The sequence below is a fragment of the Hakea prostrata genome, chromosome 6 (genome assembly GCF_041222555.1).
Source record: "Hakea prostrata isolate BN-2017 chromosome 6, UWA_Hpros_2, whole genome shotgun sequence".
Lineage (NCBI taxonomy): Eukaryota > Viridiplantae > Streptophyta > Magnoliopsida > Proteales > Proteaceae > Hakea > Hakea prostrata.
In genome coordinates this window covers 15,942,991-15,960,557 of record NC_142605.1, presented here as the reverse complement: position 1 = coordinate 15,960,557, position 17,567 = coordinate 15,942,991, and the positions used below count along the sequence as shown (strand labels likewise).

General features: G+C 40.5%; 1 protein-coding gene and 1 non-coding gene across 2 annotated transcripts; both read left to right on the top strand.

The window, feature by feature from the left end:
* The first annotated feature begins 1,656 nt into the window (after positions 1-1,656).
* TRNAH-GUG (transfer RNA histidin (anticodon GUG)) lies at positions 1,657-1,728 on the top strand. The gene has a single exon. It is a non-coding gene; the product is annotated as a tRNA-His (tRNA).
* A 131-nt stretch (positions 1,729-1,859) lies between these two features.
* On the top strand, positions 1,860-17,156 carry LOC149012355 (Ribosomal protein L7Ae/L30e/S12e/Gadd45 family protein). Its single transcript, XM_089158050.1, has 4 exons — positions 1,860-2,144; positions 2,504-2,573; positions 15,626-15,731; positions 16,575-17,156. The coding sequence occupies exons 1-4, from the start codon at positions 2,015-2,017 to the stop codon at positions 16,734-16,736; spliced, it is 468 nt and encodes a 155-aa protein (XP_089014176.1). The 5' UTR covers positions 1,860-2,014; the 3' UTR covers positions 16,737-17,156.
* Positions 17,157-17,567: the final 411 nt, after the last annotated feature.

Here is a 17,567-nt window from a genome sequence, read left to right as displayed (position 1 = left end):
AAAACCCTCACCGAAAAGCCCTTTTCTTGTAGTAAGTCTTTTGTTCCAAGTAATTTGGTTAGGGTTTCTTTCTTTTTTTGGAGTTTCTTGATTAACGTTTCATTAATAGATGTCTTGGGAAATCTTGTGACTACTCAACATTTGCTTCTTTTGTGGCATCTAAAGTTTCTCCTTCCTCTTCTTGATTTCAATACTTGGCCCTCGATTAGAGGAACTTTTTTAATAGTAAAAATGAGTAGAAAAATCATTGTGTTATATGTAAAATGTTAGTACTTGGTCCCTTCTTTATTATCTATACATTTTAATTTCCTTCATGAATAATATTATCTGATTCATTGGGTTCTACACTATTAACCATTGGATATTAGTAAAGATTTGATTTTTTTTTAATCTTACCTTTTACTTGTCAAAATTAATTATACATTAACACGAAATACCAAAAAACAATGAAAGACATGGAATGGAACTAAGCACAAAATCCCCCATGGTTCTATGTATTGATATCGCGTTGTCAATTTTGTTATACACTTTGCTAATATTGATACCATTATGATAGTATATTAGTTGTATGATATGTACAAGAAATAAAGGAGGAAAAAATGACATCAAACTCACTTAATATTGTACCAGATCTCCAAGTTGACGATACATGTTGTATTAAGAGCATGGTCCGACACATCGACCTGTGTCGCCATGTTGGTCGCCTGTGTCGCCGTGTCGGTGCCTGGCGACACCACCAACATGGCGACATGTCTGGCGACTTCTTGAAGAGCCGGAAAAAATGAAAAATCCGGAAACAGTTCCAACCTCTGTTCTCGAGTTTCATAACGAAGAGCCGGAGTCCAAAATCCGGCAAGAACAAGTTAAAGAAGAGGCGGTTTCGATTTCAATATCACCTCTATGATTACCTGAAGGTTGTTTTGATAGTAAAATTAGAAGCAGTAGCAGAAGATAAGCAGTAATGGTGGTTGTTGCTGCGATTTTGTGAAGGCGAGATGAGAGAAATCTTCAAATCTCCCAAAGAAGAAGAAGGCATGGAAGATACTGCCATTTTTGAATGATTTTTTCTGGGATTTCGAAACAGCAGCAGCAACAAGAGCAACAACACCAAAACTGTTCGACGTGGGCTGTGGGCAATGGTTTCACTGGTGTTGATGCTAGCGCAGATGGGTTACGGCTAGTGCTAGACCGTTGATAGCCTAAATTGGTGCATGTGGTGTTTTGGCCAGAGAGGGCACTAGGGGGCGACGACAATGGTGGTACAGAAGTACAATAGTCGGAGCTGGTGTGGAAACTGGTGGAGGCAAGGCTTCTGCATTGCCACCATGGACTGTTCAGCCTGTTCTCCTGCCGAATAATTGATTGTCGGCGATATATCGCTGATAAAGGGTAAAAATCGTGTCGCCCCCCAGCGACACGTCGAATAATCGCCGACACACGACACCATGATTAAGAGGTAAAATTATGATTGACCAAAAAAAAAAGGAAAAAAAGAAAAAAAAGGAATAAAAGAAATAAAAGAAATAAAAGAAATAAAAACTTAAAACCATGTGATTATAAAAGGTTTATTTTATAAAGAAACCAAAACTTCACAAATTTAAAACCATGTGATTATAAAAGGTTTATTATATAAAGAAACCAAAATTTTACAACCACGTGGCTGTAGTTTAGTGGTAAGAATTCTACGTTGTGGCCGTAGAGACCTGGGCTCGAATCCCAGCAGCCACATGTTTTTTAATGTGTATTTTTTCCGTTTTCCTCCTACTGGCTCGAACGGTCCAGAACCAGGGGAGCATAGTAGACCGATTGGTTCACAACAGTTCACTGCTTAGAACCCTTAAACCGGAATGGTAAAGAGAAGAGACTCTCGAGACTTACGACTCGTAAACCCTCTCTTTCCCTTCTCTAGTCTCTCGACTCCTAAACCCTCTCTTTTCTCTTCTCTGTTTTGTTTGTTTGGTCTCAACACTACATTCCTCCGCCACCTCCAGCAAGAGAAAGAAAAGAGGGTGAGATGGGAAGCGACAGTGAAGCGGAGAAATCGTCACAGAAGGAGAGGAAGAAGTTGCAGGCTCTCGCCCCCATAGCGAAACCCCTGGCAGGGAAGAAGCTCTGCAAGAAAACTCTCAAGCTCGTCAGAAGAGGTATAATTTTTGCTAATGCTTCTCCTCTGTTCTTTGTTTTATTCATTTTCATTAGTTCCATTTCATTCACATCTCCTTCATTGGGTAGGTAGGTATGTTTCTCTGTTGTAACACCTCTGTATTTGTCTTTGTATCTGCTCATCTTTCATTCAACTCACATAAGTTGCTTGTACGTGCTTCCATCATGTGGTTTACTTTTATTGGTTCACGATATTCAACCCCTTGCCCTAATATGTACTTGCTTGGCTGCTTAGTGTTTGTTCTGTGAAGTCCTCGTTTTTGTTACTTTTGCAAGAAAATCCGGGTTTACTTAGCTCCTTTGCTAGTTATTCTAACTTTAGTTTTCTGTTCTTTATCAGCTTCTGAACATAAATGCTTGAAAAGAGGAGTCAAGGAGGTTGTTAAAAGTATCCGTCGTGGTAACAAAGGGTAAACAAAAACAATTGATTTTTTGCATTTTTTTTTGGGGTAATGCGTGGATAAAATATTGTTGACTAGACTCATGAAAACTTAATGGTTCAACTGTATAGATAATTTTTTTGAATGTGATGGCAGAAGTGGTTAAGTGATTACACTTGCCAGTAAAGGCGCCAGAGAAAATGTTTTTTTATACCCTTATCCGGTTGCTTGAAGTGTTATTTGTCTGCCTTTGAGAAAGGGGTTGGAGAGAAGCAAGGGGGTATTTGCGGGCATTTTGCAGTTTCTGTATGTGAGTACGTGATACATAATACAGCATCTGTTGTTTGGGATTAATATGAAAGAAGTATTCTCCTAGGATGCATAGTGGATCAACTACCATGGCATGAGATTCATGTGTATTTGAAATATGAGGGACACCAGGAAGCATTTGTTGGTCGAGCTTCTCGATTGATTTGGTGGAATGCTCCTCATGCCCTAGGACACAGTTGCATCTAGCTGACGCACGTAATGAAAAGAAGCATTTGCTAATTCGTTTTGTAGTCAATGTTTATTGAACAAAGACTTGTCTATTTTCTTCAGAATTGTCTCTGTATACAATACTTAGTTATTTTTCTTCAGTCCTCTCACCTTATGTGTCATTATTACAATAGTTAGAGCCAGCATGAGAGTCCTTATTTTTATAAGTAAATATGTGGAAACCACTGTAAAAATTGTCTTTGAAGGACGGGAAAAAAGATGCATGGCTCAGGATCAACTCCTGTTGCACCTCCTCTAGCATGGTTTTTGAATAGATGAAATGGTCCGTTGGCAATTCTTGGGTAAAACTAATTTTATTTAGTAGGTACAGAAGTTTCCTGCAAAGACTATATCTGCATGTTGTCATCTTACCATTAGATAGATGAATTTGCCATTTAGAGGTCAATAATTACTCGATAACACCAGGGGAAAATTGGAGTATTTTTTGATCTGTTAATTACGTAACACGTGCTTAGATAACTTTGATAGCATGGGATTTTTGTTGGTTTTCTCTTTATGTGACATGTAGAAGTTAATAATTGTTTGATATCACCAGGAAAATCATTGTGTTTTGTAATTTCCTTATTTATATGCACTGAAGGTAATGATTGACAGCATGGGAATTTTGTTGATGTTTATATTTTCTTTTAAGGATTTAGAAATTAAGTTCATATGGAGAATTCTTGAAATACTGAGATTCTTAGGTTCCTTCATATTTTGTATCATTAATGAAATGGGTGTGACTTAATTTTCAGTTTCCAAACAGAGCAGTGTTTGAGATGCCTTCTCATGATCTTGAGATTTGGATTTCTGTGTGCATATGCATCTGATGCAGTAAAACTCCATCCAAGTTTGCAGTTTCCATGAATTTGATAAAGAAAAACTATGGATGCGGAATCTATGATCTTGAGATTCACCTTTCCTTTTGACATTGATAGCTGCTTATGTGTTGCCACCGAATGTAGTTTGTTTCAAATGTATAATGTCATGATCCTTTACCATGCATTATGCCTTATATGTTAATTTTTTTGGGGTAGGATCGATGTTATTTAATTGATGTACAATCAGTTTGTATATATGCATTCATGTATAATTTCACATTTATGACTCTGTGAGTTCCAGAGTTTCCTTGTTAACTTATGGGATTTGGTGAAACATCACTTGGTGCATGTTTTCAGTTGACTGTTCATCGGTATCTGATAGTCCTTCATCTCTGACTTGAGAAAGTACAGATTGAATAAACATTGGTTTAGCAGTAGTTGAGTGGTTGAGCAGTTTGTTTCCTTGTTTTGCTTGTTGCCCAGATTTTACCTTGCTTTCTTCTGTTTCTTTGTGTGTGAAGTCCGTGTGTCACCAAGTTTCTTGATTTTGATTTTGTCATGCATTTATCAATATTCATTTTTGCTGACTTCGTTACATTTCAAAATGTTAGCTATGGGCCCCTCTGTACTTCAGTATGAAAGGTGAATACTTTGAATGCCATGACATTGTTTTCTATTTGTGGTGGTTGATGAATCTAGCTATGGGCCCCTAATCTAATGTCATTACCTTAATAGCTGATGAGTGAACTTGGGGATGGGACTGGCGTCATAGGGATGTTTTATACTTGAGACCTTTTAAAAGAATATGATCAGAGTGTTGCAAGATGTTGCTCCAGATTCATTTTTTATTGATCTGAAAGTTAATCTTGACCGTGGTGATGTTCTAACTGCTCCAAATGAACTTTAGATTGATGGATGTCAAAATAATTTCGTGGGGCTTTTCATATAGTAAGTTAGTTAGGCCTGATCTTCTGTTCATGATCTCTCCAGTCTCCATTTTACCATTTTCCTTAATTTTTGTGTCTCATGTGCTTCTTTTTATTTTTATTTTTATTTTTATTTTTTTATTTTTTGTTTAGTTTGATGTTCCTTTTTAGGTTTTGTTTTGTTTTGTTTGTCTTGCTTTCTACGATTCTCTTTTGCTGATGGAAAGTGATGGTTTGTGATGCTTGATGCTTTTTTTTGTCTCTTTTGTCACCTTAATTTTTATAGATTTTATTTCTAAACGTTTTCAGTGCCCATGCTGCGTGCATAATAAATTTAGCATTTTATAATCTCCTAATTTCTGTGCATTTTAGGCTAATTTGCATATTGAGTTATTTGATAACTTGTCTTTTTATGAGTGTATAAAATCACCAAGCTTATAGTAGTTAAATTTTTTTTCCACTTAGCATTGCTCTTTTTTTCTGATATTTAACAAGCTTGCTTGTCAGAGTATGATTTTGCTCATTTATTTGCTTAATGCTATCTCATGTTTTGGATTCAGATTCTTTGCTCTTTTATATTAAGATATGAACTCCTCCATGTGTTGCTTAGACAGTAAACACTAAACAGTAGCTTAATGTATGGTCAACTTAATGTTTCTTTGTTTCCTTCTATATTTGAGTTGAGGATTGTTATTTCCCCTTCAGCTCATATATATATATATATATATATTAGTTTGATAATCCTATCAGTGAAAGGACAACCCTGTTCATCATTCTGGGTTAAGAATGGTTTAGCCAAAACTTGGCCTGGTTAAATAAGATTAACCAATTTGAACCAAACCAATAGGGAAAACAATGTCATTGACACATGGAATTCCCTAGAAAGGTTTTAGAAGAATTCTGAAATCAATGGTTAAGATATAATCGACAAATCTTATGGCCACAAATTAAGATGCTTTCGGTTACAGAAATCCATCAATTTATTGGCTAGAAGACAAAGTAACTTTCAGCCATAGTAATCCATCAATCTATTGGCTAGAAGACAAAGTAACTTTCAGCCATAGTAATCCATCAATCCCTCGGCTATAAGACAAAACAATTTTTAGTTACTATAATCTAGCCAATAAAGATAAAATGTGCTTTCAGCAACAATATTTCGACAAAAAACATGATTCATTTACAATGCCACCCGCACTGTAATCTTGTGTGTCTACAGTGAACACCCTGCCCATTTGCATGGACCCCGATATATGGACAATTGCAAAGCACTGTGTAGTGCTAATTTCGTCTATAAATTGAAGAACATTTGCAGCATTTAGGGAGGCCACTGCGACAGAGCATTTTTCATCTTAAAATACTCATTGGCCAAGAACAATTGAGAGGCAATGGAAGTTCCCAGCCGGAACTCTTCATTGATGATGATTGGGTCTGATAAACCTTTTTCAATTTGTAAAGAATTGCTCTGGCAAGACTTTAACATTCCTGACAAACAATCCAAAAGGGAATGATTTTTGAACAATTTTGATTTAGACGAACAATCTAAAATCCGTATTGCTTGGTACAATGAAATGGAACAATTTAGAATTTATATGAAACGGATCCTCAATGGTGAACAAGGTCCGAAGTAAAAGAAGCTTTAAGGAGGATGAAACTTGGCAAGACACAAGGCCGAGAAATCCCAAGAAGTATGGAAGACAGGAACCCAGGGGACAGGGGACTAAGTTGTTAAAAGATACGAGCCGGAAAATGCCGGATGATTGGAGGAGAAGTGTGTGGCCAATACAAAAATAAAGGAGATATTCAAAGTGAATAACTATAGAGGCATAAATTGATGAGCCATACGATGAAAATGGGAGAGAATAAGAAACCCGGGAGACACAACACGCGGAGAACCAATGGGAGCGGGAAGACACAACGGAGGCATACTAATAGGAGACATGGAAAGGTAAGAAAATGTAGGAAAGACCCAATGGAATGACCAGAAAACAGAAGAGCCCGAGCGAAGGCAAGTACGAGAAAGAAGGGCAGAAAAGAGAAAGTAAGGAATGTATGATGGTCGGTGACAGTGTAGAACGTGGGGGACAAAGAAGGAACCCGATAACGGTTGGGCACACAAGGGCAACAAGCCCAACAGCCGGAAGGATGAATTAACCAAAGACACAAGATGAGGCCCCGGTGAGCGCGGATGATAGTGGAGATGAGACCCAAGTGGGGATAATACCAAATTAGAATCATGGAGAGTAGCTGGAATCAAAAGGCAAACAGTAGACGAAGCGAATACAGTGAACAGCAGATCGGGCGATGATGAAGGGGATACGACGAAAAGAGACGCGAGTGATTGTTTTAGGACCAGGTCAACAAAGTAAAGAGGTGATTTAGAAGAGAGGTTTCCCAAAGAATAAAATAGGGTGGATGAAGGGAGAGGGCACCGGGCTTAGGATCCGATCCATTAAAGCAAGGAAAATTTATAGGACCGTGCGACCAGCAGAGTACGGGCGAGGGGGCTTAAAAGAATCAATCGAAAACCGGGGCGAAATGAGAATGCAAGATGGATGAGGGCAAACTAGGATGGTAAGATAAAACGACATATTAGAGTTGGTGGGAGTGCTCCCATAAGTGATAAGCTTAGAAAGTCGTTTGGGGCACGGCCACGTCAACGGAGACCTATAAATGCTCTGTCGGAGAAGTGATATAATCCATATTGAAGGAACTAGAAGAGCTAGGGGTAGACCTAAGATAACCTTAGGAGAAGTGGTGAGAAAGGATATGTATAGCTTAGGCCTTGTATCTAGCATGGCCTTGAACATAACTGATTGGAGGGCAAGGATCCATGTAGCCGACCCCATTTAGTTGGGAAAAGGCTTATTGTTGTTGTTGTTGTTGTTGTTGGATCTTCAATGGTGAACAATGATAGAAATAAAATGAAAAACTTTGTGAGTTGTTCTTGGCGAACGGGTATTCTAAGAAGAAGAATACTCTGTCGAAGTGGCCTCCCCAAATGTTGCATGTGTTCTTCAATTTATAGAAGAAATTAGCATTGCACAATGTTTCGAATCCTGGGGTACGTGCACATGGGCACGGTGTTCACTGTAGACACAAGATTACAGTGTGGACGACACTGTAAATGAATAGCGTTTTTGTTGGAACACTGTTGCTGAAAGCACCTTTTGTCTTTATTGGTTGGGTTATTATGGCCAAAAGGTTGTCTTCTAGCCAAGGGATTGATGGATTACCGTGGTCAAAAGTTGCTTTGACTTCTAGCCAATAGATTGATCGATTTTTGTGACAAAAAACATTTTCATTTGTGGTCATAAGATTTGTTGGTCATATCTTACCCATTGATTCAAGTATTCTTCTAGAACCTTTCTAGGGCATTCCATCTATCAAAGACACTGTTTTTTCTATTGGTTTGGTCATATTGGTTAACTCAAGAGTTTTGGCTATGCCATTAGAGAAGGGCTCAAAGGAAGGAGACTTGGAGACTTAAAATAATTGAGCAATTAAATTTTTTCAATTCAAATCTCCAAACAGGTAGTGAATAATTAACTAGAGTTGAAAACTTAGTTCAACAGCAACAAAAAGAACCAACCACGCCCATCTTTGAACAAAAATAGTCTTTCGATACTCCTTTGTTTAAACCATACCAAATTCCTAAAGCTTTTGTAAAACAATTAAGCGAATTTGAAATGCTTTGTGGGATTGAACCCCAACCTCAACAATCAAATCAAGATTCAAAAGTCTGAACATTAGAGGTGACAACCTCTGATATTAAAAGAGAAGTCAAAGAAATTAAACAAGAGTTAATCTTTCTTAAAAGACAACTCCCCAGTACATCCAACAAGGATAACACTTCCACCGAACAATTTATAATTGTTTCACTCAAAATTTGGATTATGTCCAACTAATCAACCAGATACATTTATGGTCATGGCATGTACCAATCAATTTAGTCATAAATCAATCTTTTAAACTACAACCATAGTATTAGTAGATATTGGAGCATCCTCAAATTGCATCAAAGAAGGTCTTGTTCCAACTCAATATTACAAAAAAACCACTCACCAACTCTCTGGAGCCAATGGGCAAAGCCTTGGTGTCAATTATAAATTATCCAATGTTTACATTTGCAAAAATCAAATGTCTTGAGCAAAATTTTATCCTTGTTAGAGATATTGTTACAAATGTTATCCTAGGACAACCCTGTCTAGTGATGATCAAGCCTTTCACTATCATTAATTGAGGAATAGCTACCAATATTCAAGGAAAAGAAGTTTTCTTTGAATTTCTAGAAAAATAAAAATACTCATAAAAATATATATAAAATAAAAAATAATAATAACAATACCTTTTCTTTTATTTTAGAAAGGTATTCTTGCCCCAATAATTCTCCATCCTTACGAGAGACTACACTATTTAAGAGTGTTTTGTAAGATTATCAATAAGTCTACAGACGGTTGAAAACTTTTTCCCCTATATCATAATGGATAGTTTCTAACACGAATGAGGTTACTTAACAAGGTGGAATAACTCAAGAAGAAAAACGAGACTTTGAATAAAAGTTGAATAAGAAACAATATAATCTACCAGGAGGTGATCCTACGGCCCCAAGAGCAATGGCTCTCCATAAACTTCTCTCATATCCTCTACTCATCCTCCCCCTATTATGCAATTACATTCCTATCGAATTAATCAAAATCAGCCTACTGAGTGGACTCTTCAAAAGAAACCTAGCGTAATGTAACCAACCTAGATGTATTATGACTCTTGACTCTCTAAATCTAATTCTAATAACCTTACGGAAGGACTCTTCAGCCAAATTTGCCGACGCGAATGCACTAGGACTCGCTGAAAACGAGGACTCTCTTCACTCTTCAAACGCAATCGTTTCCTTGGGAGTGCTTTCCTTGTCGAATATAGACTCTTGATATCGGGGCTTATCAATACTCCCCTCCAAAAGTTTCACCTTGTCCTCAAGGTGAAAATCGGAAAGTGGGACTGTATTTCAGCATAAGATTCCCAAGTATTTTCCAAGGCGGCAGTCCTTTCCATTGAATCAAAACCTCCAGCAACCCTTGAGTAGAGAAACGAATGTTGAGCAAGGCTTCGGGTGTGAGCTGCAACTCGCCATTTCCGCAAACAAGTTGGAAGCGGCTGCGGCTAATGTGCTGCCCGAGTGCACGCTTCAAGCGGAACGTGAAACACCGGGTGGATCCGTGAATCATCGGTAAACGTAGACGATAGGCGGCGGTCCCACGGCTCAATGATGCGGTACGGCCCATAGTAGCGATGGTGAGTTTCTCGTTGGGCCGTTTGGCGAGTTTCGGAAGCGATAAGGTTGTAGCTTAAGAAAAACTTCATCCCCCACTTGATAATGCACTTCCCTACGCTTTGAATCCGCGGATTGCACATCCTATCTTGGGCCACCCGCAGATTTGTTTTGAGATCCTCCAACACCCGATTGCGCTTTCGGAGGAACACATCAACCTCATCCACTTTAGATCGACCATCCTCCCAACACGGGAAGAGAGGGGGTCTCGTCCATACACAACCCGAAAGGGAGTCATTTTTGTGGCTGAATGAAACGTCGTATTGAACCAATATTCGGCCCACGGTAACCAATTAATCCGGTCTTTCGGTTGGCGAGCGCAAAAACATCGTAGGTAAATTTCAAGGCTGCGATTTACCACCTCTGTTTGACCATCCGTTTGAGGATGGTAGGCCTGCTGAACTTGAGGATGGTACCCGCTAATTTAAAAGCTCCATCCAAAAATTACTAAGGAAGACACGATCTCGATCGGAGACGATGGTTCGAGGGAACCCATGCAAGCGGATAACCTCCTTGCTGAACGAGATAGCCACATCCTTGGCGGAATAAGGGTGTGAAAGAGCGATGAAATGCGCGTATTTGGATAGCCGGTCAACTACAACAAGCACGGTATCTCCACTCTTAGTCCTGGGTAACCCACCAATAAAATCCATGCTAATGTCTTCCCAAATGCGATCTGGAATTGGTAGCGGTTGAAGGAGTCCAGCGGGTTTCATGGCTTGATATTTACTGCGCTGACAAGCATCACAACTAGCCACAAATTCGAGGACAGCAGCCTTCATTCCTACCCAGTATACCACAGCTGCTAATCGCCTGTAAGTCCTCAAAAACCCTGAATGCCCACCGAATGGGGTAGAATGATACTCTGAAAGTAATTTGGGAATTAATGGTGACCCATCGGGGATGACTAACCGATTCTTATAGAGTAAGGTGCCCTTTTGAAGCTGGTAGCTGGGGTAGTCCTGGGATCCCTTCAGCAAGGCTTGAATGATCTTCTGGTAACGGTCCGAGGCGTGTACCGCTGTATCTAGTCCCTCACTTTCCTGCCAAGTTCTTTGTTGTCATCGAATAAAGCTGCTTATCATCCTGCGACCTTCGCGAGAGAGCATCGGCGGCTTTGTTTTCGCTACCCGGACGATACAATATCTCAAAATCAAATCCCAAAAGTTTCAAGACCCACTTTTGTTGATCAGTAGCCACAATGCGTTGTTCCAGCAAATATTTCAGACTTTTCTGATCCGTTCGTACTTTGAAATGTCTCCCCATCAAGTAATGACGCCATTTTTGAATGGCAAGTACTATTGCCATTAGTTCTTTCTCATAGACAGACTTGGTTTGTGCGCGAGGGGACAACACTTGGCTCCAGTAGGCAATGGGATGGCCCTCTTGCATCAAAACCGCACCCAGCCCAAAACCTGAAGCATCAGTCTCTACCAAAAACTCTTTCGTGAAATCTGGCGTCACCAATACTGGAACGGTTGTCATGGCTGTCTTGAGGGCATTAAACGCCGTCGTTGCCTCGTTACCCCACTGAAATGCATCTTTCTTCAATAAGTTTGTGAGTGGAGCGGCAATTTTACCATAATTTGGACGAATCTGCGGTAATACCCGGTTAATCCTAAAAACCCTCGCAAGGCTTTAAGATTGGCAGGTTGGGGCCACTCCACCATGCACTTAATCTTCCGTGGGTCCGCCGTGACTCCGTCTTTAGATATGATATGTCCTAAATACTCCAGTGTAGCAACCCCAAACATGCATTTTTTTCGGTTGACTACAAGGTGGTGCTGTGTGAGAAGTATAAAGGTGGTTCGCAAATGGGCCACATGTTCCTCCATGGTCTTGCTATACACCAAAATATCGTCAAAGAACACCAAAATAAATTTTCGCAAGTGTTCTCGAAATACCTCATGCATTAGTGATTGAAATGTGGCTGGAGCATTCGAGAGCCCAAACGGCATCACCGGGGAACTCGTAATGCCCATTATGTGTACGAAAAGCCGTCTTTTCTTCATCACCTTCCGTCATTCTAATTTGGTGGTATCCTGCTTTCAAATCAAGCTTGGTAAACACTGTGGCTCCGCCTAGCTCATCCAACAGTTCGTCAATTGCAGGAATGGGAAACTTGTCAGGAATTGTGAGTTTATTCAGGGCACGATAGTCCACGCAGAAACGCCATCCGCCATCCTTCTTTCGAACCAACGATCTTGGGTGGAGTAAGGACTCACACTAGGTCGTACCAATCCTGCTGTTAACATTTCCTGTACCAATCTTTCGACCTCGTTCTTTTGAGAATGTGGGTAACGATAGGGTCGAATATTAGGTGGGTTACTCCTCTCGGCTAACCGTATCTGGTGGTCTTGCTTCCTTCTTGGCGGCAGTTCAGTTGGTTCAGCAAATAATTGAGCAAAGTCAGTTAATAAATGTGACACTGCTGTACTCTCTTGTACCTCTATATCGTCTCCGACGGGATGCTGAGGTTGTAGCCAGTATCCATCACCGCCTGCTTGAACCGACTGTAGCACACTCTTCAATGTTGTTTCTAATCGCAGCAAGGTTGGATCCCCATTTAGTTTCACGGGTCGTCCCTGCCACTCAAAGCTCATGGTTCTCAAGCGCCAATTACTGCGTACTTCCCCTAGTGTCTGCAGCCATTCTACGCCCAAGATTATATCAATGCTACCCAAATTGAAAGGGTAAAAATTTTGCACAAAGACCTCGCCGCCTAGCTGAATCGGAATCTGTCGACAAATCCCCGTACCTTTGCTAATCGTCCCATCGCCCAAAGCAACCTGAAATTTTGTTTTCTGGATTTCCAATCCCAACGGCTCCACCAACTCTTGAGCGACGAAATTGTGCGTTGCTCCACAATCGATCAGAATGATGACTTCATAGCCATTTATTTGTCCCGTTAGTTTCAGTGTGTGTGGTGAATCGATCCCCACCAAAGAGGTATGCGAGAGTTCCGTCTCAAGCACCGGCTCCATATCGTCATCATTGATCACTCCTCCCGCGCAACCACGGACTATCATCGTCGTGGAGTAACGACAACCTTAGTTGCCAGAGGGCATCGATGGCCTTTGGAGTATGGGCCGTCACACCGAAACATACCCCTTTGTCCATTTTATCTTTGATTTCTTCCGGGATAACCAACGTGAGCGTCCGAGCTCCCCGTCGCAGCTGTAGTTGCGGTCGAGATTGTGAAGAGGAAGACGCGGGTTCACTTATTTGGTTTGGCCGAACCGAACCGTTAAAGCTTTGGTTCATTCCGGTTCCCTGAACCGTATTGGTTCCTTTAATATTGGTGTTGGGTGGGCTGAAGTTAATAACACGTGAGGTTAGATTTTGGGCTGATTGAGTGGGCTGGGCCAAAGAGGTTTCTTATTTTCCCCACTCCATTTTGTCCTCCACGGCTTGGGCCAGGTCCATTATTTGGCCCAAATTGGTGAGCCCAAATAATCGAACTTCAGCCCTTACTTCTTCATTTAAACCAGCGAAAAACACCCCCTTCAACCATTCTCCATCTACCGCTCCGGCTGCGCTGCTAATTTCTCAAACCCTTCTCTATATGCCAAACGTTCCACTTTGCTTGTGATTAATCAATGCTTCTTGGGGAGTCTTCAGCTGTCTGAGTTAAATCGATAGATCATTGATTCTTTCAAGTTTCTCCATGATGACAATGGCGCGCAGTCTGGAAGCGATCCATCCTAGTGCGCACCTTCAAAACAAAGGGTGCGGTTCGAGTTCTCTCATCGCTGAGTTTGTACAGATCAAAGTACCTTTCAGCTCGTCGATCCATCCCACGGATCTTCCCCGTGAAAATTGGCATCTCAAGATGTCAGGAAGGAAGTCTCTCGGTTTCTCCGGTTCGATCGACGCGCGTACGAACTCCATCGGTTCAGTCACCTCCGCATAAGGTATGCATCTCTGCTGATTTTCCCGATAACATGAACCTTAATTCATCTCTAAACCGCATTGGCCTTTCTCCTTCTCATGTTTTGTGCTAGGAGTCCCACTTGACCTTGAATCTCTTTCACGATACTTTCCAATTCCTCTACCCCGCCCATTCGACTCTTGACCATTCCCCTAGAATCGATGGCCGATGCCAATTTGTTAAGTACCGAATGAGGTTACTTAACAAGGTGGAATAACTCAAGAAGAAAAATGAGACTTTGAATAAAAGTTGAATAAGAAACAATATAATCTACCAGCAGAGGTGATTCCTACGGCACCCAAGAGCAATGGCCTCACATAAACTCTCTCTATATCCTTTCTACTCATCCTCCCCCTATATAGCAATTACATTCCTATCGAATTAATCAAAATCAGCCTACTTGAGTAGGACCTTCAAAAGAAACCTAACGTAATGTAACTCTAACCTAGATGTATTATGACTCTTGACTCTCTAAATCTAATTCTAATAACCTTAACGAGAAGGACTCTTCATGCTTCAAATTTGCGCTGAATGCACTAGGACTCTGCTGAAAACGACAGGACTCTCTTCACTCTTCAAACTGTCAATCGTTTCCTTGGGAGTGCTTTCCTTGTCGAATATAGACTCTTGATATCAGGGGCTTATCAGTTTCTCTCTCCTTTTCCTCGTTTATTATTTTGCTAAGTATACAATGATGCATGTGGCTTACTACATTTGATAGCATGTCCAATGGACTGAAGTCAAGTTTAAAGAAGTGGACCTAGGTGCCTAATACGTTCATCAGAGTGCAACCTGACATGAACCTGACCTTTGGTTGGAAAAAAGTTCAGGGTGGAATTAATTGTTTCATTTGTGGGTCATCCTAGACCCTAATCTTTAGGGATAGAAATTTGAACCTTATGGCCCTGCATCCTCCCTGCACAGCAGGGTTTGGGCTCAAGATTTTGGGTTGAATGTGTGACTAGGGGTGGCCCGCTGGACCTGGCCTGACACCTTATAGGTTATATTTGGTAAAAGTTTGTTATTTAGGGATTATTTATTGCTTCTGATAAGGGTCAAGGTCAAGATCAGGGCCAGTGCCAGGCTTAAGTGTTTAACTTGGCCTTGTAGGATCAGGTCAGGGTTGGGTTAGGGTATCTACAGTGAGGGTCAGGGACAGGGTTTTGAAAAGCATGAACCAACCCCCCTGTTGCAGCCCTGCTATTATTTGTAGTGACCAACGACCGTGTCATTGAAACCCTGGCCTTTTTGGTCTATTGTTCTCACTTTGTTCTTTTGGATCATATTTTGGTTCCTAACTTTTGTAAGTTGGGTTTACCTTGTTTTGTTTTGGCATTCCATTCCTTTCTTTTGGATAGATTTTCCTTTGTAAGTGCTTGTATAGAATTGCTATTCTTTGTATAGATTGAGCAGCAATTGATTAGCCTTACTTCAAAGACACATGCGGCAGTGCTTGCAAGTGCACTCTCACTTTGTACCGTAAATTTATCCAGCTATGTGAAAATGTTGGATCTTTATATCTATCTATTTGGTGCTTGCAGTTTGTGCATTATAGCTGGAAACATTTCTCCGATCGATGTCATTACACATGTTCCAATCTTATGTGAGGAGGCTGATATACCATACATATATGTACCTTCGAAGGAAGTAAGTTCTTATTCTCTCTGATTCTCTTATCTCTATGTACTTTCTTCTTCTGATCTTCATGATAGTGGTGTTATTTAACTCTTGAAGGTGTTCTCTAATCTCATGCAACTGCCCTGGATCCTGTCATCTCTTCAATTAATTTTCCATCACTGACTGCAATCTGTAATTCACGTCATTTATATATAACGGTGAAGTAGGGGTAAAATATTTGCAGACTTAGCTCTTGTTTCGCAGGAGATGCTTCCAATTTTTGAACCTGCAACCAACAAGTTGCAATGGCTGAATTTTTACTACTGTGCTAAGGATTGTGCAATCAAATCTTACATGTCCTGATCGGTCTGAGTACATAGTTTTTAGTTAAGGATTATCCAAGTGGTGGTCTAGCAGACATTGATTCTGTAGGAGTTGTATTGCAGGTTGTGCTTGATCAGGATGTGGGTTGTATTGCAGGTTGTGCTTTTGATCAGGAGTAGTTTCTTAAATCAAGTGTTTCTGCAATTTTCAAGTGCATTTTGATTTGCATGTTTCTTGTTCTGTTCCTGGGAGGGGGTTTTGTGGGCAAGGGAAAGTATGCCACACTTAAGGTGCGGAGTCCTCTTTTGTTGTTGTTGTTGTTCTTCTTGTTATATGCAATTTCTTTCAGTAACTTATGCGTATGTGTCATGTTATGTCATGATATCATCCATTAATGATACTGTAAGGCTTATGCTTGCTTTATGTGTGTGTGTGTGGAAATGTTTGGTTCTGAGGTTCCCTCCTGTTCCTCCTGATGTGTAATCTTTGAATGTGGAGTCTGATGCTACTACTGGTATTATCATTAAAATGTTTATTTTGATTTCCCAGGATCTTGCTATTGCTGGATCCACCAAGAGGCCTACATGCTGCATTTTGGTTCTAACTAAGCCCACTAAAGGAGAGTTGCCCCAGGAGGAACAAGAGAAATTGAAGTCTGATTACGAGCTTGTTGTGTCAGATGTGAAGGAGCTCACAACTTCCCTCTTCTGAAAGATTTGAGCTGAAACAATTCAATCTCTTGACTTGGGGTTTCTACATGGATCCCATTTATATTGTTATGTGCTTAGTTTCTTGACATTGTGTATTAAGGAGCCAATCAAGACAACCTTTAGTTTAGCCATGATTTCTTTGTCTCAGTTCCCATCAGGTGCTGCATGCGGTACCAAATCTTCTTGTTGGAACTCAGAATTGCACCAGCCCTGTTGTTTCTAAATAGAATCCATTTTCAAGTATATCTTCAGCTGGTCCAGCTGGATTATAAGGGGAAGGGCTAAAAGATGAGGACAATATGGTTTGAAAACAATTTACTGCAAGTACGTACAGAAGGAATGCGTTCTTCAAATGATGTACCTACCAATGTGAGATTAGAATTGCTACGGAAATGTGGTTCATAACCTGGCTGGCTACCCAATGGGTAGACTGGCAATTGGAGAAGTGTTTTTCTGGATGTTCTAAACCTCTCTCTTTCTTTCTCTCTTCTTTCTAGTTATATGTTTAGGCAACAACCCTTCTTAGTTTAGGGTATAGACTCCCCCATTTTAGAGGTCTTAGATGAAGAGCTACTCTCATCTACATTCATGGGCAGAGAATCCCCAGAATTTAGGGGTAGATATTATCAGAATGTCTGAACACAAGGCTAATGGGTATTGAGGCCATGATAAATATGCTTCTTCCTCCTCAATCCTCCACCCAAGGAGTCCGGATCCTCACCCCATCGGGGGAGCACAGACTGCTCGCTGACGGCTTCCCAACCACACAAACACGTGGGGCCCACATGTGAAAATTTGATTTAAAAAAAAAAAGTGTTTTTCACCTGTGGGC

Coding starts and splice junctions, on each gene's coding strand:
- LOC149012355 (XM_089158050.1), top strand. CDS start 2,015: ATGGGAAGCGACAGTGAAGCGGAGAAATCGTCACAGAAGGAGAGGAAG. Junction 2,145..2,503: donor TCTCAAGCTCGTCAGAAGAG/GTATAATTTTTG, acceptor GTTCTTTATCAG/CTTCTGAACATAAATGCTTG. Junction 2,574..15,625: donor ATCCGTCGTGGTAACAAAGG/GTAAACAAAAAC, acceptor TGGTGCTTGCAG/TTTGTGCATTATAGCTGGAA.